General features: G+C 36.0%; 2 protein-coding genes across 2 annotated transcripts; both read right to left on the reverse strand.

Annotated features, from left to right (window-relative positions):
- Positions 1-326: 326 nt before the first annotated feature.
- On the reverse strand, positions 327-6,831 carry LOC132119562 (cytochrome b-245 heavy chain-like). Its single transcript, XM_059529628.1, has 13 exons — positions 6,430-6,831; positions 6,141-6,233; positions 5,666-5,776; positions 5,443-5,527; positions 5,058-5,206; positions 3,900-4,081; positions 3,282-3,414; positions 3,105-3,197; positions 2,780-3,033; positions 2,025-2,187; positions 891-1,037; positions 674-798; positions 327-585 (listed from the first exon to the last, which is right to left on the reverse strand). Exons 1-13 carry the CDS (start codon positions 6,472-6,474, stop codon positions 468-470), a joined length of 1,698 nt encoding a protein of 565 aa, XP_059385611.1. The 5' UTR covers positions 6,475-6,831; the 3' UTR covers positions 327-467.
- Positions 6,832-7,265: 434 nt separating this feature from the next.
- LOC132119563 (endoplasmic reticulum membrane adapter protein XK-like) lies at positions 7,266-12,845 on the reverse strand. The gene is made up of 3 exons (XM_059529629.1): positions 12,486-12,845; positions 10,389-10,651; positions 7,266-8,796 (listed from the first exon to the last, which is right to left on the reverse strand). Exons 1-3 carry the CDS (start codon positions 12,728-12,730, stop codon positions 7,991-7,993), a joined length of 1,314 nt encoding a protein of 437 aa, XP_059385612.1. The 5' UTR covers positions 12,731-12,845; the 3' UTR covers positions 7,266-7,990.
- Positions 12,846-22,631: the final 9,786 nt, after the last annotated feature.

The raw sequence follows: 22,631 nt of genomic DNA on the forward strand, positions 1-22,631 counted from the left end.
ACGTAAAACATTTTTTGGTGGGGCATTTTATTGTAAAAATTTTTTAGTTAATCATTATTGATATTTGGTTCACTACCATATTGCTTAACTTAAAGATTTCATAAGATTTACTGAACGTCCACTTGAGAAAGAAGAATCAGGTTTGAAAAGCAGGATTGGTTTACACCAAAACAGTAAACTAACGCATTGATCTTTAAAGTACATAAAAATAAATTATGTATTCTGCACAGCCAAGATATATCTATATATCCAAAACCATTAACACAAAATCATAATAACAAGCTTACACTGCAACAAAAAAAAAACAACTATGCTTAAGAATTTCATTAAGTATAGTAAATAAAAACTTTAAAAATCTGTCAGTGCAGTGAGACAAATAATCAAGAAACAATATTTGAAAACGAGTCTGAATAAATTTTGCAGTGGATTTTACACTGTTTTTTTCAGTAGACACACTTTGAAGCACATCAGAAGTTTTCTTTGTTGAATATAAACTCAGTTCCAGATTCAGTGTGTGAAATGCACTGCTTCCCCAGAGCTGTGGCCAAAGCCGTAGGACCACATAGAAAAACGCCTACTTTTGAACTGAAAGAAGATGAAAAAATACTAGTTATTAATGCACAGAAAGTGTAGAAAGCCTTAACACTGCTGTTATTTACCACACTCTACATACCCTGGGTGTTGGGTAGAGATGGCGCTGAACTCTTTGTCCCAGTTGGGTTTGCCGTACCGAGTCTTCTGCTTAAGCCCAGTAATGGGATCATCTTCCGCCTGATATTGAACTCTCAAATGGGCCGCCTTTAAACAGTTATCAAAAGTATGAGTGCTGAAGTATTTCTTTTTTCAAAATAGTTCACAGTGTCATTAAACAAGCAAGTCTTTTCGCCCACCTCAGCATCCTTCCAGCGCGTTAGATAAAAGTTGTAACTGAGGAAATCGCTCATGTCTTTCTCCATCATCTGTCTTTCCAAGCTCTGCAGCAGGTCTGCAAACCATTCGAAAGCCTGTGTCTCCGGACACAGCCAATAGAAATAGATCTGCAGAGGTCAATGGTCATAACATTAAATGTTTAGCTAAAATATGTATGAACTGACACCAAAGACTAACCCGCTGTTTTCTGAGGTTCTCGTAAATTTTGAGATTTTAGGCTTAGATTTAGATTTTGCCTCCGTAACTTGAGTTCTTGCAGACTAGTGGAAATAAAACAAATACACATTTAATTGTTTATTTGATTACACTTTATCTATTTGCATCTGCAGACATGAATTAAAATACATATCTTTAATGGTCTCATGCACTGAGCTATAAATCTCTACTTCAACTCTGCTTTTATAAATTCAGTGTGATGAAAAGTGATATTCAAATTCCTCCGTGTAAAAAAAAGCTTCAACTCAAGATGTCAAAATGTAAAGTGTTTACACTTCTGTTCTTGAAATTTAAGCAAATTAGTGCCTTTTTAATTAGACTCTGCCTCGATTGCAAATCAATTTGAAAAACCTGTTATACGTAGTGATTTAATTAATGTACTGCGAATATTCAACTGTAGCAGTATGGTGATATCAATTACTTACAATTGTTACCATATTCACCTGTAGTGTTTTGCCTTAAAGCAACACTGTACATTTTGGCGCTCTAACGGTTAATAAACAGAACAGCACGCATCCCGCGGAAGAACATTCTAACCGGAGCTACTTCACCAAGTTTACGTCTATGGCGATTCACGCAGGTATGTGTTACTCCGCAGCGGTGACGACCCAGACAGGCTACAATAGTCCACAAATAATCACTAATTATAAATGTACCTTGGAGATTTCGGATGTACTCGCCCATTATATTTGCATTACATGCAAATTGTGAACACAGAAAAAGTTACACAGTGTTACTTTAAAAGCTATGATCCTAAAGCTGACATTTGTGAGCTTTAATGAATAAGACTACAAAATAAACATGGCATCTGCAAAGACATTAAACAAAAGATTGAAAAATTCAAAACCTGAATAGCTAAACTTAGTGCTGTATATCACCTTTTTGGTGAAGACATTTTTGTTCTCCTGGACATGTTTGTACCACACAGACTTCAGAACAGAAGCGAAAGGTGTCACACCAATACCAGCACCGACCAGCATCACGACTTCATAACGAAAGACATCCTCACTGGCCGTCCCAAAAGGCCCATCCACAGCCACCCTACACAGAGAAAAACAGACATTATGCACAAAAGACTAGCAAACTACATCCTTTGCAGGATGTTCCAAAGAATAACTGAGCATTGTGTTGTTCAGTTATCATGTTATTCATTTGTATTCTCTCAGTTCTCTTCTGCAGGAGGAAGAAATTAGGAAACATATAAGGAGAAATAGCAAGAAAAATTCAGTCATGTTGCAATCAACATATTGCCTACCAACTTCTCACCAGAAACCCAGTATCTCCACACTTCTCTTTTTCTCATGATTGTACACTCATATCCCTTTTTTGCACATATATTTTCCCTTTTTACAAGTGAGACTTGCTAGTACTATTAAAAGCACTACATCTGTTATTCAAGAAACAAAGCTCACATTAAAAAATACAGTTCACCCAAAAACAAGCTTTTTATCATCATTAATTCAGCCTTATGTGATTCTTCTGAAGATGATGTTTTAAAGAAAATTCTTGTCCATACGATGGAAGTCAATGGGGTCCAAAACAACATTGAAATTCATATAGGTTTGGAACAACATTAAGGTGAGTAAATGCTGACAGACTCCTTTAAAGTATTAATCTGTCACTTTAATCTTACTTTGGTAATGCCCAAGCATCCTGCACTACGGTTTTGTCACCGCCACAAGCCGTATAAAGGGCTTGTGTCCAATCTCCAACAATTCGGATATGCACGCTTAAGTGGTCTTCCTCCGGGGCAGAGGTCAAGGTAAAGGGATGCCACTCTAGCTGAGAAATGGACGGGCACTTGATGAAAACATACTGACCGACCTCCATCTTAAAGCCCTTCTTCTTCATCTGCAGCTCAAGGGTCTTGGATGGGTGCATCACTACCTGTAAAGTGACGCAATACAGTAAGAGGGGAAGAAATCCATTGGGTGCTAATCAAATTTTGACTGACTTACCTTGGTGATAACCACTTTCTGCTGTGAGCGATAGAAGCGCACCAGTCTCTCACATACATATAGAATCATGGGGCCAACCACCCACTTCCATGTCTGTAAAAGTAAGTACATGTTTTTGAGATGCATCACAATGATTAAAGAAATGCTAGATGTATTTGTGATTATATTAGGATATACCATTGGGGGATTCCCAGCAAAGACAGGTTCTGGGCAGTCGGTGTCATTTTTTCCCCAGGTCTCAAACCGGCTGTGACATTCATCTGGGTTGTGCACTTTTACACTTTCTAGAGTCTGGCCTCGCACAATACGCCTACACAGAGACACACACACTGTTAGTGCATAAATAATGCATGATAATTCTCTAATTAGCATTATGTGTTTGTGTACATAATACTATTTTTAATTCAGATGCAGTTTGCATGCTTTGATGCTGGCTAAGCTGTAGCTATAGGTTAACAAACATGTATCAAGTTGATAACGTATGTGCACTACGGTTTAAAAGTTTGGTTTCACGTGACCCACCAGAAATCACTTAATATGCTAATTTGATGCTCAAGAAGCATTTGCTATCACCAATGTTTATTAAAAAAAATCTCAAATCAAGTTGGATCCAACTGATCCTTGCTGTCATTTTTGAGAAATGAAATGCATCTTCGCTGAATGAAAGTATAGATGAAATTATTTACATCTGTTAATGCATTTGTTTATTCAAAATAAGTACATTTAAATTAAACAGTTTTAGTTAACAAATAAAATAAAAATAAATAATAATATTAATTGATCTAAAACCCTCACCCGACTCCATGTAGCACCAAACCAATGAAAAAGACGATGAACAGGTGATGGGTGAACCAGAACACCTCGAAATATGACCTTCGGATGACCTCCATGGAGGAGGTGATGATAAGGATGAGGGCGAGGGTGATGACCACCCCTGTTAGTCCTGCTATAGTAGTAAACATCACTATGGTTGGGTTCTGGGAAGTCACAAATACAAAAATGACAACATGAAACATTACTCAAAATGTTTTACATTAAAAAAATCATTACATTAAAAAAACTAAAACAAAGATAAAGCAGTTTGCAAAAATCGGAACTGTGCAATTTCAGACTACCATTACACTACCATTCAAATGTTTTGGGGCAGCAAGTTTCGTTTAAATTAATAGTTTTTATTCAGCAAGGACATATTAAATTATTTTAAAGTGACCATTTATAATTATGCAAAATACTTATATTTCAAATATTGCTTATATTTCAAAAAGTTATTTTGAACTTTTGAATCCTGAAAAAAAAGCGATCACAGTTTTCACAATTGCTAATAATAGATGTTTTTTGAGCACCAAATCAACATATTAGTATGATTTCTGAATTATCATGGGATACTAAAGACTGGAGTAATAACTGCTGAAAATTGAGCTTTGCATTCACAGGAATAAATTACATTTGAAAGTATATTAAAATAGAAATTAATAATTTTAAATGGTAAAAAATTTTGAACGGTAGTTTATATACTGCAGAGATAGTGTGTAGTTGTAAAATAGGCATCATTTTATAATTTTTTTTCTTTTTTGATTTTCATTTTATTAATTTATATATTTTACCCTAAGCCCACAAAATTGTTCAAATATGTCATAGCTGCTCTCTCTGGTGATCATTTATCTCAGTAATAGGAAATGTGTGTTGTATTTCAACATGGCACTATAAATGTTTTGTTATGATCATGGGCTTCTCATCCCCTCAGTGTTCTATTTCTGGCTATTGTCCACTGGGTCATCAAAGCAACACCATGGCAACTGAATTTTTTAAAATCACGTGATCTGGGGTGCTGCTTCAGAGTCAGGGTTTTGAAGGCAACTTCTGCTAACACTGAGACTGTGAAAGTTATATGTACACTAATGTGAGTGATTGAAATAAGTTAAAACCTTGCAAAACTTGTCTGGAAAGACTGACCGTCTCATTGGTTCTGATAGGATTCAGGTAGGATCTGTTGTCATTGTTGCCAATCTGAGAAAGCACGTAAGGGAGGTAACTGCTGTTGATCATAAGCTGGGAATCCATGAATCTCTCAAAGTTGAACAAGTGAGCTATGATGTGGATGGCTGGAAGAAAATGCAAGGCTTACAGTAATTTATCCATAAAACATCAAAAATACTTTTAGAAGAAAAATAAAGCTGTCACTGAGGTGGAACAAGGCACATATTTGTACCTTATATATCTCACAAAAGGTACATATTAGTAGTATAAAGTACATGTTATTACCTTTTGAAAGGGTACTGCCCCAGTGTTATATATGTTCAAAAGTGTAAATTATGTGAACGTTTCTTTCTTACTGTACCTGTGTGGAGGGCAATCATGTAGGCCACTAGTTTGTGGAAAGTAAGGTTTCTGTCCAGCTGACGGGCTGCAGTGCGGCTACAGTACTGTGATCACACACACACACACACAACACACACACACACACACACACACACCTTTAATGAGTAGATTCAGGCTTTTTCACTTTTCATTTCCTGAAGTGGATAAGCCTTTCACTTTCGCTCTGTTGCTCCTTTCCTGACCTGTATGGATCCGCGCAGGAACGAGAGCAGGTTTCTGCAGATGGGCAGCAGGATCAACATGCAGTTAAAATTCAGACATGCAGCTGGAGCTCTGGCCCATGAGAGGGCATGCTTAGAAAGACAGAGAGAGCGAGAGAGAGAGAGAAAGAGAGAAAATGAGCCATAGAGAATTTTCATTTGCCATTTTAATCTCTAAACAACATATTCACTGATTCATTAAAAACTGTACTTATAGAGATATAATGTAACAATATATAGGCCAACATATAACATTGTACGTTTCTCAATTCTGAGTAGAATCTAACAATACACTAGCTGAGTGCAATATACAAATATGAAATTAAATTGAAAATATACATTTTAAAAAGCAGTGACATCAATATAATAATTTACAAAAAATACAATACAGTCATTATATTTGTATAATTATTGAATAAATTAATTATTTAAAATGTATAAATGATTTGACACTTACCCCAAGGATGACTCTAGTATAATAGTATCTTTCAACCAGAAATGCCAAGTAAAAGTGCACAAAGAGAAACACATTGATGCCAAGCCATACCAGCTGAAAAGCAGAATAAATGTTGTTTGAGAAGTTTTGCAGACTGATGAAGTAATTATATAAAGTATAGAGCCAAACACACACACACAATGCAATTAAAAAATAATTAAGAACTTTAAAACCCAAAGATAATAAAGATTTTAAAAAGAACTAAAAAGTTATTTCAGTTTGAGAAACCAAAAATAAAAGCATAGCTTACAATAACAAAAATGGAAAGTCCTTCATTTGCAGCAAAGTTGCCCATGATGTTGAAATGTGGAGAAAGAGAAGATGAAGTGAAGTGAGGATGAAAGATTTTGAAGAAAGCCACAAGACAAAAAGGGATATGAAGCAGAGAAGTAAATCAGGAAATATCGTCACAACTGTGAGCCCACGAGAAAACATCAGGCAAAGGTCCTTAACCTGAAGTGGATGGTTTAGAGGATCTCTCAGTTTTCCTCCTGCTTTATTGTTAAGTCTGTCATCTAGTGTTTTTTTTTAATGTGAGTTGTAATATGGTTATATGATTTACATAATTTTCCTGCATTTGTTACTATCTTTCTCTTGAAGCATTGGGTTTTAACTGAAGTTATCAGAAATGTTTCTAAATAAATAACAGGGAAAACTGGAAAAACTGAAAAAACCTTCATGCACCACATATCATTCTCCTTTATTTTTTATGGGTTGCGCATATCAAAAGCAGTGAGGCGATCTATACATTGCTGAAGGACACATTTTAAGGGAGTTTCCAGATATAACCTGATCATAAAGTCTTGCAGAATGAAGAAACTCAAACCATTCGTCTCCCCACAGGGGGGCAGTAAAGTTAGAATACAATCATCTACTGCCCTCAATGAAAAAAATGTTAGTTTTTTTTTTTTTTACTTTTTGTAGGAAAAATCTGAAAATAATGTGTAAATGAGGTCCCCAGATGAGACAAGTTCAAAAACAGCAGTGTAAACAAAGAATGAAAAACAATAAATTAAATCATACTTTGCAGGATTACGAAGGTCCTGGCAACCTAACTTTCCAAAAAAAGTCTCACGATCCAAAACAATTCTGAATTGCTTGAATTTAGGCCATATCAAATCATATGATAGGAAACTATAATATGACCTATCAGAACTTATTTCAGTCTTATACACAGTATGAACAGAGTAATAGATAATATAAACTAGAATAAATTATTTCTAATGAACCTGAGAGGTTGTCAAACATTTTTCAGAAAGCAATGGCTTCAAGGTGGTGGAAATGTTAACAGCTTATAATTCAAACAAATAATAATGAAAAAAAAAGTGCTTTAAATAATCCAGACACAGAGAGCGTGGAAGCTATGACATTCTTAAAACCAACACCGAACGAGGGACAAAGCGCTGCCACATCACATGACAAAAGCAGCGGTTCCATCTTATTAGGGAATTACACATGCACTTCAGTGATACATGCTGGCTCATTTGCCTTGTAAACAAAACAAGTATAAGTATATTCATCTCAAAGTTCAACAAATGTTGACTTTTCCATTTCACCATTAAGTATCATGGCAGAAATCTAACATTTTAATTTAATCCTTTTTATCCTTAAAGGGCATTTCATGAGGTAAAGGTACTGTCATCATTTATTCACTCTCATGGTCCAAATGGAATTTATTTTTTTTTTTTATTCTTTGGAACGCAAGAGAAAATATTTCATATAAGAGAATTGTTTTTGTCCATGCAATGAATATCAGTGAGGTCCAAAACAACATCAGACCCCGTTAACGTTCGTTGTACAAAAAACTTTGCTCACACTGCGCTGCACAAACTCTGCCCGATGTCTCCTTTGTTAACGCTGGGTGGATCATCTCCAACGTCTTCCCCTGATGGCTTGGTCCTCTTGGAGCCAGACTGGGAAAGCGTCCCACGGAGCAGGCAAAGGGTTCCACAGCACTCCCAAAAGCCCTGGGCTGGACTGGATGAGAAGAGTTGCCTGCATGGGTGGCAAAACTGGTAAAAGAGCAACATAAAGAACACAGCTGTGGCGTAACCCAATAACAGCGACAGTTCTAACACGGGGACATCCATCAATTGGTAGAACTCAGTCCGGTGGACGTACCACATCAAAGTCAGCCCTGTGTTCTCCACAAAACGGAGGGAATAATACACAGCGAGGCGCCTCCATGCCTGACCCTTATCAATCAGGTCAGGGTCACTTAATCTGAGCTGAACGGCAGACCAGCAGAACACGTTGATGCCGGCGTACAGGAAGGTCAGCATGCAGAGGACAATAGTGGTCCCGACACGGGTCAATGTCTTCTCGATGTTCTCTGGGAATGGAGAGTGGCTGCTCCAGAAGAGAACCCATGGGTGCAGAAAGAACAGGATGAAGTTGGCCGACACCACTGGAAGCACCCATACCTTCAACACAGAGCTGAAGAGGACCAGAACGGTCACGCGTGTGGCGATCTCAAACCCTCGCCACAGAAACACACACAGGTATGCCAATGGATGCACGGAGACTTCATAATCATCGTAACGTATCTTTATGGCAAGAATATTGCAGCGTAGGGCTCCATATACAATTGAGAGAAGGGAAATGACCATCAGTGTACCTGGCAAAGAGCAAAAAGAATGAAAAATGATTACATTAAATCCAATACAAACATACTTTGTGGTAAAAAGCAACTGAAAGCTTTTGCATCAGATAAGTGGAATAAAGTACTGTACTGGGTGTGGAGGCCCTAATATGCAGAAATATATATTATTTTACATCAAGAATTGACTTGATATCTTCCTCATTTCCAAGCTGCACACAGAAAAGTAAAAATAAATACATGTATAAATAAATATGGAAATAAATACATAAATATGGAATAAATAAATATAAAAATGCATAAATAAATAAATGACTTGTTACCTCCCTCATTCCCATGTTGCACACAGAAAAGCAAAACAAAACAAATAAAAAAATGAATGCATTAAATAAATATATAAATAAATGTAAAAATGAATGACAGAATAAAAATTATGTTAAATAAAATAGAGAAAATAACACAAAGGGAAAAAAGTAGAATTAAAAAAAATAAATTTAATGAAAATTGTGTTTTATCGAGTCATTTATTTAGTTTTATTTAGTTTAGGACTCCATTACTGTGGTGCACAACATGTTACCATTCGGTTACATACTTTACTGTGTTGTTTACTATTGTTGTTTAGTAATAAAGGATAACAAAAGCAGATACCCCGAAGGCCCAATTCCACCAGCAGTGCAAACATATGGCCTCTACCAGCCTTCCATCTGATCTAAAGTCAGTCACCGTATCATTACTCTATGCCTCATGGGTAATGGGGTCAGACTGATTTACTGTCCATTATGAACTTCCATTTGCAATACTGCTTTCAAGGAAAGACTGCAAGGTTGACAACACATTCTTCATGTAGAGCGCATGACTACATATCTGCGAGGCACAGTTGGGTCTATCATTTTTAATATTCAGTGAAGAGTGACAGTTGATGAGTGGAGAGTAAAATTCACATTACACCAAATAACAGCTTGCAAATACCTAAGCTGTCTACAATATACAGTGGGGTATAAATGAGACCATTTTGCTTTCTTTTGTAATATAATACACATTTTACATTTTCATTATTATTATAACAATCTGGATGAAAAGTCTAAATTAATGTACATGAGTTTCAGAATAACTTGAAACCAAGAACATCTGACAAACTGCAAAAAGGAATTCACATGATCAGTGTCACAAATATAATAACTTGATAATGACCTAAAAATAGCGCAGAATGTAACAGTTTATGTAATCTGAAATGCTAAAAATCCTAAAAAACTTTACTTACTGGTATAAAATAAACAGTGTATATGAAATGCTAAGACTTTGGGGGCTGTACTTCACAAGGCCAGAAAACAAAATGACAACAAAACAGAAAAAAAAAGTCTTAGTTATGCTCTAGAGTAGTGATCCTCAAATCTGGCTCACAAGATCCACTTTCCTGCAGAGTTTAGCTCTAACCCTGATCAAACACACAGTTTGCTAATCAATGTCTTCAGGATCATTAGAAAATCACAGGTAGGTTTGTTTGATTAGGGTTGGAGCTAAACTCTGCACCTCTCCAGCAGCGCTCTATTTTAGGTGTGTCAGAATGTACTTGATACTCTCTGTGTGTTTGTGTGTGTGTGTGTTCTAACCTCTACCGACGGACACCCCTTTCTGCAGCACACAGATGTAGAGCTGCAGCGTGAGCTGGGGTGCAGAACCCAGGAAGGCCTGTATGACCGAAGTCCTGGCGAAAGCAGCCCGGTGGGTGACTAACTTGCCCTCCGCCTGCCCCACTTCCTGCTCCACCTCCTCAGTCTGCCCTTCCCGGGATATCTGCTTCTTACGGGTGATGGTGACATACGGCTCCTCCACCTGTCCAGAACTACCATAGATACAGAAAGCATCCAGACACCTAAAAGAATAAAACTTTTTTTTAGAGTTTTATTGTGTGGATAAATGATTGGTTAAAGGGGTCATATGACGTTGCTACAAAAGAACATTATTTTGTGTATTTGGTGAAATGAAATGTGTTTATTAGGGCTGGGCAACAAAATAGATTTTTCGATTAATCTTTTATTTTTAAATGACATCGATTCGATATCGATTCATAGACAATGGACAATGCAACGGTTCATAGAATTGCACTAAATTCAATGAAAGCTCACCAGCATTCTAGCTTATATGAGGACAGCTTTTGTAAGGCCTCAGCGAATGATATGTTCATCTCATTATTTTAAAATGCAGAGACTAGGTCTTACAGGACAGGTAGTAGGTTCCAAAGTTTGAGTGAGTATTCCCGATCCCAAACCTTGACAACAGCCTTGCTATTTTATAATAATAGGGTGCAGGCAACCCTGATGATAATGTGACGGATGAGAGTGTGTTAAGAGAAGGCCAAGAGAGCCTTCACAGGCCATTCACACTAATTCAGTGAAATAAATAAGTGAATTATACATGAATCACACAGGGCTAAAACACTGATGGGCTTTATCGGAATGAGCTGGTACAGGTCATGTTGCTAAACTCTACTATTAGAAAAGGAAATATCAATGCTTCAATTATACACATGATCAATGCAAAAACACAGGCCGATAGAGATGGAACAGTTCACTTTGAAGACTGGACTGGAATGGAAGCTGTCAATAACACCAATTTATATAATAATAAATCATTTCAAGCCACAAATTGTCCATAAATGGCTTGTGGCACTGGCACAGTACATGGAAAACAAATAACAGTTTGAAGTGTAATTACACAGCAAGAAAACTCCTACAGTAACATAATTTGCAAAGGGTTCATTTTGCAAAATGGGTAACTTTTATGTACCCCATGAATATATGTATAAAGAATGACTTTATCAATGAAAAGCTGACACCAACTTTTCAAATTACAGCCATTTTAGCACACCAACCACATCATTAAATTTATCTGTTACACATTTATTTTATTTTTTCAAGTACAATTTAATCTGTACACATTGTGATTAAAAAAATCTGTATTTTCTCTGTCTCTCATATATATAAGAGACAGAGAAATATATATATATATATATAGTGTGTGTGTGTGTGTGTGTGTATGTTTGATTTATGTATATTTATAAAATGTATATTCCCATTATGTGATATGCCCCAGTTAACAATATTGAGAACATTAAGACAAAAGACAAAAATCACTTAACATTTAAAAAAGGGAATGACATCATCATCTATACTTCAGGTGAAGTGTTTTTTTATAGTACTGTTAACATTACTTTGTACAGTAAATAATTTGTTCATGAAAACTGGATATGGTAATATTATTACCATTATATTCTTTATCTTATAAACTGTGCAATGTCATGGTCCTGAAAAAAATGCTAATAATACTGTAGGCTATTAACTATTATCGGAGCAGTCAACACTGTTACTTAATTTAAAAGCTGTAGTCATATCCAAACATAGATTATATTTTTGTCCAATAGAATGTTAACAGCTCATATGATATTATTTAAAATCACCTTATCAAAAATTAAACTGATGCATTTTATGGAAAGTCCTAGGGACATGAAGCCTTGAGCCCTGAAGCCAAACACACACACACACACACACACACACACACACACACACCTTCATTATGTGTATTCGCTCACATTAAACATTGTTTATATCGTAATCAATTACGTGGATTGATAATTCCCATCCACAGGTTTGTGATAAGCAGTCGCGCATCCAAATACACCGAGGGGCAGTCGCAAATTGGCCACTTACCTTATTACTGGTCCTAGTTGTAATATATGAAGCAGCAGCACTAAAGGTCTGTCTCTGCTCAGGTCTCTGTGAATAAAGATCAGTGTGAGCTGCACCAGCACGGATGGCACAAGCGTGAAGAGGAGCGTGAAACACTGCCAAATCTGATCACCAGCGGAGTGATAAGTGCTGCTCAGATACAGAGCAGCCGTCGTCTCGGCCGTAAACAAAGAGACCGACACAAGGACAGAGCTGGGAAGTCTCATCCTCACTCAACCATGTTGGTTTTCTGCTTTATGATCTCGTGAGCCTGCATCTTGGAGTTACAGTGGACGCATCAAGCACCAGCAGCCGCAGATTGACAGCTGATCGCCGAACCAGTCTAACCTGTAGAGGGCGCAGGAAGCTCAATATTTACTGTGTCAGCAGCGTGTTTGTGTCGTCACGTTCTACCTGGGGTGCTTCTCATTTCTTATTTGTACAGTACACAAATAAAAAAATTCTGTCCGTTAAACCTCTATTTTTTAATTACTGTAAAGACTTGAAATGTTGTTTGGATTTCTCGCTAGAAATAACATTAAAAGTGCAAATAGTTAATCAGAAAAATACATTTACACACAAACTGACCACCGGATTAGGGCCAAGCAATAATAAAAAAATAAAATCATCTCCAGTTTAAAGTCATTATATTGCGAGATTAAACTTGTTAAATTTCGAGAAAAAAAGTCGAAATACAATCTTGAGAATAAACTCATTACATATCGAGAATAAAGTCGTTGTATTTCGAGAAAAAAACTCGTTAAATTTCGAGAAAAAAATAATCGTGAGAATAAACTCATTAAATTTCGAGAATGAACGCGTTAAATTTTAAGATTTGAGGCCACATTTATCCTAACATCGAGCCTACTGCATGCGTTTCAGCCATAGACACGCGAGCGAGTGAGTGAATTTTGACTTTGTATAGGCTACCATGTGCGCTGCAATACTAGCCGTATCAATAGTTCCTAAATGGTCCAAGAACGAACCCTTTACAGACCTGGTTGTAGCTCAACATTGCTTTCTTCGTTGCCTATAGCCTACACACAAATCAATTATAATGATTTTTGTAGCTTCAACGCTAGACCGATTTATATTTTATATATGTTTAAGCGAGTCACGTTTACACGACCAAGCTTTTTCTAACGTAATATCAATTTGAAAGGCCCAGGGGGAGCAGACTGCACAATTATGTCCATCATCACTGTGACAGAATTTCTACTAGGCCGCGGTATTTCAAAGGACATACTTTTACTTCTGGAGGAAGAAAAGGTATGTATATTCAACACGATTGGAACAGCTGATTAAAAATAACACATTTATATTTAGTGCTTTATTGAAAAGTCAGTGTTGTTTGTCTTTCAGTGAACCCACTTTATTATAGGCCCAGATTTACTAAGCAGGGCAAATAGCGTGAGAGCGCAATTCCACAAAAGCGCCGATGTGAGTGGACAGTTCTGCGTGTGATCTACTGATGATGACGCACAAATTAAACGACACAGACGGATAATTTCAGCCCGATCTCATGAAAACCATTTTTTGGCATAAAAATGGCACGATAAATAAATTAGTGCTATACGCAATTTCATGAATTCGTGGTGATAATTTCTGTACTGAGCAACGCAATACCAAAAAAGCAGCGCAAATAAGCTGATTTAAGGTGGTTTGAGGCTTTTTGGCCATTAAATAATGGCACAAACCTTAGTAAATAACCTTGCTGGATTAATTTAATCTGCTCCCATAAATGATTTGTCTGAAAGAGAAACTCCTAAAAATGCAAATGCAATATGGTCAGCCGCTGTCTTTAGTAAAATATATTTTTTAACAGCAAAAGAGGATTAGCTCTGGTGCAAGCTGTTAGTAAATCTGGCCCATATTGTTTTATTTACAGTTAGTTGATGATAAATTAAAGTAAATTTAAAGTAAAAAACTAAGACTAGCTATTGCATCAAAAGAAAACACAATTAATAATACATTTAATGTACATTTTCTGAACACTCATATTGACTACTGCCTACACATTTGAAAAATATAAATCATTAGTTTATACCTTTAAACTGACCTTGATTGTACTTTTGAAAGGCAAATGGCATATTATATTTTTAATCCACAGATTGACAGAGATGTTATCTTGCTAATGGAGGATTCAGCTCTGGCCAACTATATTCCCTCATATGGAGATAGACTTGCTCTTTTCAATTTTTGCCGCAATCAAAACCCTGCTTCCAAAAGGAAGTTGGGTCTGTTTGAAAGACTGAGAGAAAAGATGAAACTGAGAAAGCAATCTACAACTGAACCCCAATCTGAAGAGAAACCTGAGACTTCTAAACCCAAACCCAAATCCAGAGCCAAAGCAAGTAAGCGACAGATAGAAATTGGCTGGATTCATACAGCAAACAAAGAAACAAAACAGGTCAGAACAAAACAAGGAGGGGGTACTAGAAAGGTTGCAATGGACATTAATGCAGGATACAATGAGTTCCTTAAAGAAGGTAAAGAACTTTTCTTCCCAAATGGAAATTCTTCTAAGGGTGAAGAATGTGACTTCACATTTGAAGTTTGGGACTTCAGACAAAATGTTCTTCCCAGTGATGTCTCCATTGGCACAATACATGAGGCAGTGAAACTTGCGCTTCTACATAGCTACTAGGCCGAACGAGGCAGCTGACAGAACTTCAAATACTGAGTCTGAAAGTGAAAATAATGATGAGACCAGCATCATCTCACTACAGAGTGATTATAGTGAAGATTTAGCAGACTCTTCTACAATGCCCAATAACAACTATGCAGATTCCTCAGTTGTCACAGATCTTCCAGTGGTACCAGGCCTGAATATTACATTAGCTGAGGAAGTTTTCATCATGGCAGATGATGTAGTGAATGACCCACTTAATATTTCTGACCCTGAAATCACATTTGACCCTTACTCAGGAGATGAATCTGACCTGGAGAACACATTAGTTTATGTGCCTCCAGAAACCACTAAAATTGGCATTCAAGCAAAACAAATAATTATACGTCATGGAAACTGCCTCCATGACATGATCAATGAATTTCCCCCCTTTTATGGAGGAGATGCTTTTTTGGTGCAGTATACAGTGACCTGATAGAGTGCTTCCTTCAGTTTGTAAGCACCCAAGAACGAGAAATTCTTCAATGTGCATTACAGGATTTCTCTTCTGTTGAACTTGATGAACTGTTGGAAGTTCTTGACAGCTATGAATGCCGCAGAAAAGTCTCTGCAGAAAACTTCTCCGAAATTCTAAAGGAGATTTCCCACAAAGAGCTTGTCCAAAAGCCAATGTTTGTGTTAGACTGTTGGAAGGACATCACACAATCAAAAATCTCCCTTACTTTTGAGGAGCTAAAAGAGATGTATGCTAAACTTCTACCAACAACTAAAAAAGTCTTAGGACTTTTGAAGTTCCCTGCTGATATGACAGCAAAGCAAAGAGAAGTAGCACATCATCTGAAAAGGTACATCAGAGAAATGGATGATGAGAAACAAGGAAAGTTTCTGAGGTTCTGCACAGGATGTCACTTGATTGTGTCAGACCGCATCTCTGTTGAGTTTGCAGTGATGTCAGATTTCACAAGGCGCCCTATTGGTCGTACATGTGGGATGTTCCTTCAGCTGTGTGAGAACTATGAGAATTTTCCAGACTTCCGTGCTGAATTTAATGCTGTTTTGGAGAGCAACATTTGGGTAATGGACATAGTTTAACGTAGTTGTATATCTGAAAAATCATTTTGATTTATGTTTGATTTGATTTTGATTTGATTTTCAGTTACAGAAATCAAAAGTTTTGCATAAGTTAAAGATGAGTTAACACACATTTCCACTTGCTTGTTTGGTTTTAGCAATGTTTCCTTAGAAATCTTAGCTTGAAGATTGCAATTATACAAGCAAATGCTTGAAAAATAATATAAAATGTAGTTTAAATCCCAGTTTTAATTATGCTGTGAATTGTAAAGAATTTAACTGCTTGATCACATTTTAAGATACAGATAAAAAGACACTATTGTCATACATACACTGATACTTATAATTGTATGTTCAAATGTTTTATTGTTAATTTTCATTGCAGATTCAAAGTTCCTTTAGAAAATATGTTTCTGTTAAAATCCAAGGAGTTTTGTGCCAATTTAACAGATTTTGAAATTTCAAAATGTTTTCATGTTTCAATAAGCAGTGCTGTTCATTATTCACATTTTGTACTAAATAAACATTTTTTTTAAAGATGAAATGTGCATATACAAAAACTGTGCATAAATCAGACATAATGTTGGTAATTCAGTATCATTAAAAAAACATCAAATACTCTTAATTTTAACATGGCACATAGCAACATGCAGTTTAGCTAAATAAAGGTTGTGCAATCCATAATGCACTATATAGTGATACGTTGAATACATAGTTACCTACAAAGGGTTAAGTAAGCATTGTGTATTAAACTGTTGCTGTTTATATTGCAAAATCACACTCATTTTAACAGACCTGCTCTAATTTTCATTAATATGCAGCATAACTACATAAGACAAGTACAGATAAGACAGAGTAAATATGAGTTATGACAGATAGGTGCCCAGCTAACCAAGCTGGGATTAAGGACCATCAAATATTTTGCTGTATTTCTGCTCTCAACAATATGTAGAGATTAGCTGCACTGAATGGATCTGTAGGAGCATCCCATCCATTTTCCTCCATTAACAGACAGCACAGATCAAAAACTGTTTCATCACAAGGGAACTGACCCTTGGGGGTGCACTCTTCCTGACAAAAGGCAGCTTCGTCCATATCAATTAATTTGAGTCTATCCTCGGCATTGTGCAATCCTGGAAGAGAGAACATCATTATCGGACGTCCTGATGCTGCATCATTTCCAGATCATGCTCTGATTTTGTGGGAATTCCATGTATTGACAACCTCATCAAGTTCGTCCTGTAAAGAATAAAGAAATAAAAAATTAAAAAATGTACAGAGAAATAAAGCATACTTTAGGTATATTGCACAATAGTGTGTTGTATGGGTAATTATATAGCTATTTAGAAAATATAGTTTAGCAAGTGCTACTATATCAATACTCGTTCTAAAATCCGTTGGCGTTGTTAGCCTAATAGCTACTAGTTCAAATTTATCTTGGCTGTTAGTGGCTAGGCCTGGAACTGTTTTTTTTTTATGGTAACCCACATGAAAAAATACTATAGTAATTTATAGTAAAAATACTATAATGTTTTTGAACCACACAATAGAACATACTTGAATTAATTTGTTGTGGCAATTCTGTAGTTGTTGTGGTAATATAACAACTATAGTAATATAAACAAATTACTATACCCAATACTGTACTAAGTTTTTACTTTAGGGTATATTATATACAATACACTACAGTTTACCATAGTAAAAACTAAAGTATACTTAAGTATATGCAGTTGTCAGTTTAATATAGTTAACACTACAGTATGCATAGTATTCATTAACAAATAGTTAATACTTTAGTATAGGCTGCACAGTAGGCTATACTACAATTGAATTTACTATAGTAAATACTTATGTTAGAAATGTCATAGGTTAGCTATAGTAGGTCTACAAAATTGCATTTTAAAACAAGACATACCTGAATAAGGTTAAGGAAGCAGAACTGGATCAGACATTTATCCAAAAAGTCTCCGCTAAAGTGTCCATCACTGATTAATGTCTGGAAAAGGTTCATCCAAAACTGTGCGCTCTGCTTACGGAGGATACACCACCATCCCTCGATTCGTTCGTTAGCTGTGCTTCTTCCGTAAAGGAAACTCCTTTCTCCGGCAAAACTGTCTCCATGGTTACTTCGTAAAAACCTTTGCATTGCTGCCACACTACCATTTTCGGTCCCCATGTCCGCGCGGATCCTCTCGGGACACCCTCCTATGCCAGTCACTGTTTTAATGAAGTAACTGGCTATTACATTAGGATCGTTGTTGGTTGTGTACGCCTCCATCCACAGAATGTAACGACTGTAACCATCTATACAGCCATTAATGGCAATACCGTACGGTTTTAATTTATCATAGCTGTCCATATGCCAGAGTGCATTTGGGCCAGCGCAAGTGTACTGGCGTCTTCTCAAGCGTCTCCTTCGTCGAAATTCCACACCTTGAGGATCAACAAGTTTAATAATGCGTCTTATGGTATCCTGGGAAACCACGAAACCTCGTTGGAGCGCGCGTAGGTGAAGCCAGCGATAACCTTGCATTTGTCCACTAGTTGTCATTTCATGTTGGACAAAAGCGAGTAGGGTACATCGCGCAAATTGGACTGATTTTTTCTTCTAAAAAGACCTAGCCGCTTACAAATTCTCTTTAAAGTTCGTATGCTAATTATTATTCTGTCATAAATAGCTAAAGTTGATAGTATTTATTTGTTACTGAAAGAAAGTCTAAAATATAGCTTGACTAAGTGATCCAACTCTGCCATGTTCTCTATCAGTAGGCTATACAATGAACACTGATCGAATGGGTTCTCTACATTTCATTTCGACTTTTTTTCTCGAAACACAACAACTTTTTTCTCGAAATTTAATGAGTTTATTCTCAAGATTGTATTTCGACTTTTTTTCTCGAAATTTAATGAGTTTTTTTTCTCGAAATACAACGACTTTATTCTCGATATATGAGTTTATTCTCAAGATTGTATTTCGACTTTTTTCTCGAAATATTCGAGTTTAACCTCGAAACACAACGACTTTATTCTCGATATTTAATGAGTTTATTCTCAAGATTGTATTTCGACTTTTTTCTCGAAATTTAATGGATTTAATCTCGAAGCACAACGACTTTATTCTCGATATTTAATGAGTTTATTCTCAAGATTGTATTTCGACTTTTTTCTCGAAATTTAACACGTTTAATCTCGCAATATAATGACTTTAATCTTGAGATGGTTTTATTTTTTTTATTATTGCTTGGCCCTAATCCTCTTCCGTAACTTTCAGACGCCATCTTTATTTTTTATTCTTTTGATCCCAACCATTATGGAATGGAATGCACAAAATTGTGGGATATCAAAGGCAGCGAAGAATACATCTATGCTGCCTTCAAAATTTGTTCAGAAGAATGTACCTCCGGAGACAGGAAGTCAAGCAGAATTTGTATTCGAAGTGCCTTGATGCCTTCATGCCTTGAAATGCTGCAGCATTTTAGAACTTTCAGCAAAGGAAAGTTTACATGGACATACCCTCCTTAACCCCTAGATTTTAACCGAGGGAGAAAGTCTGCTTCATATGCACTCTTCAGGCAACTCTATGGACCACAATGCAACTTGACTATGATGTCATCGCAGATAGTGTTTAATTTAACCCCACCCCAAACAACTTGCTTTTCACTTTGCTTTTCACTGAATGGTTTCAGGATTTAATTTCCCCAGGAAGGTCAGGCAGAAAATATTCACACATTTTCTATACATGTTAGAAAACATTCAAGGAACATAATAAGGTATGGAAGTCTGTTTCTGCCTTTAGATTAAAGTTACAATTGTGAAAATTAAAAAAGGCAACTTAATAGCAATTTTATATGAAAATGAGGATGAATAAATTTGTTTTACATTTTTAATATTGTCATTTAAATGCACAGCATTTTATATTAACGTTAACTTTAGTTTAATGTAATGAACTCTTATTCATGATGACTTACAAAAAAAGCTTTTTAGTTTAACATTGAAACTTCAACAGATGTCATTCAGACAAAGGAAAAGGAAAAGTTTCTGTACAATCAAGATGTCATTTATAACAAACACCAATAGATGGCGCATTAGGCACTGATAAAAACACCAAAGGATAAAGCATTTCTGAACATTTTAGAACATTTCTGTAGTTTCATCTCACATAACTGTTACTGTGCTTCCTTCTTAGCTATCTGTCTCTGTCAGGATCAAGCACCTGTCATACTACGCAAGGCAGTAAACAGATCTAGACACCTTCATAACGTCTGTGTTTATTCCTAAGATGCTTAAGCTGACCCCTCCAGGCCAGCAGGACTGAGTGATTATGTTCTCACACATTTGTGTTAGCTTTTTTGAACCAATTTTAATGTTATTTTTTTATTGTAACTGTAATAGGATTATTGTAGCCTAATATAGTGCACTTTAAAAAAAATGTACAGGAACTTTTCCTTTTCCTTTGTCTGAATGACATCTGTTGAAGTTTCAAGGTGAAACTAAAAAGCTTTTTTTTGTAAGTCATCATGAATAAGAATTAAATCCTGAAACCATTCAGTGAAAAGCATAAGAGTGATGTTTGCATGCACACTTAATGCTTGATATAGATTCCCATAGTTTTATCGATTCACCATGCTTTGTGTGATTTTGTAGATCAATTTATAAAATGCAATGTAGGATCCCATTACTGTGTGTAATTTACAGTTTTTCAGGAACTGATTTCTGCTATGATTACGGACACCATTCCACTCCCTCTGTTATATTCCTCCGGGCTCTCCGAACGGGATTAGTATTGGCGCTGGCTCAAGAGAATGTACGATAAGTTGATATGATCTCATAGACCATCATAAACCCATAGCTCCACAAGCGAGAGAGGAAACAAGCAAAAGGTTAGAGAGGTGTAAGAAGCACAGGATGCTTTTCAGTTGTGATCAGGAGATACTGTCTATCATTTTATAGCATCATTTTATAGCATAAAACAATCTGCAATGTCTTTTAATCTGAAATCCTGTCAATGAGGTAGAAATTCTAGATTTATAGGACTACATACTTTCAATGAATAATGCTTTCAAGGATTAGTTCAAAAAATTGCTGCACATTTACTCACACTCTGGTCAAGCATGATAATGTAGATGAAATCACGGCTCCAGTCCGTCAGTTAACATATTGTGAACTGAAAAGCTGCGTGTTTGTAAGAAACAAATCAATCATTGATGTTTTAACTTCAAACTGTTGCTTCCAGCTAAAAAACAAATCCTCTATCCATAATAATTCTTCCTCCAGTGAAAATTCTCCAAATATTTTACAAAGAAGAAACAAACTCCTTTTACATTTTGGATGGTCTGAAAGTACTTTTCAGAAACTTTTTAATTTGGGTGAACTATTCCTTTAAAAACACTCAGAAATGGGAAAAAATGGAAATTGTATTTATTTACTCTGTTTATTTTAAGCAAGCAAACAACAAATGCAACTCTGTCCAGCTTGAATAACCTTAATAAAAATCTAAATTTCCTTGGCGGTCTTAGGTGATGCATTGTCTTGACCAGCGTGTAATAAAACTCAGCAGTAATCCAGTTGGAGTTGAGTTGTCCACAGAAGTACTAAAGAGAATGAAATGCTGTTAGACCTAATCAGTGTGTGATTTTGTGATTTGACGGTGAATAGAGCGGTGTGCGACATTACATTTCTGTGAGTGGAAACCCCATAGAGTTCAGCTGCGTCACTCGGTGAGGGTCTCATATGGGTTCATGTAATTGCCAATAGTTTTTCAATTGCTTTTTATTTAATATAAAAAAATTTGGAGTCAGCTAAAGGCCATTATGTTCTGAATGCTGTGTGTGAAGGAAAATAATTAAACCATAAGTCAATCAACTAAATATAGAGGTTCATTAAAGTAAAGAGACACTTTGCATACCAAAACAGAGACCAACATTCCGGCCCGAGACGCACATTTTCATAAAAGGAGAATAACTGACTGTAGCATTGTTTTTCAGATAAACAAGTAGGCTATGGTAACTTAGCATGTTTCTTAAATATCTGCAAACATATTATTGTATTTTTATGCTTTAGGAGAGTCAAAAACATACAGCACCTTTAATTTTGAATTGATGTCAAGGGAGAAAGAGGCTATTTAGAACTGCACACACATTTGTCAAGGTTTCTAGGCAAAATCTGGCCATGAATCATTCTCAGTTGGCACTGATAAAGAGGACAGATGGAAATATTGGGACAAATTGTCAATAGCATGTTAAGAAAAACCTGCAGAGATGGAGCTAATTTGATACAGAACAGAAAAATTACAGCCTTAAAATAACTTTATACAAACCACTGTTATTATATCTCTAAGATTTGTCTAGTAGTTATCTAACTAGTTATCTATATATTCATTCATTTATTTTCATTTTTATTTTTAAAGTTGTTCCTTTAGAAAGCAACAA

Source organism: Carassius carassius, chromosome 38 (assembly GCF_963082965.1).
Source record: "Carassius carassius chromosome 38, fCarCar2.1, whole genome shotgun sequence".
NCBI lineage: Eukaryota > Metazoa > Chordata > Actinopteri > Cypriniformes > Cyprinidae > Carassius > Carassius carassius.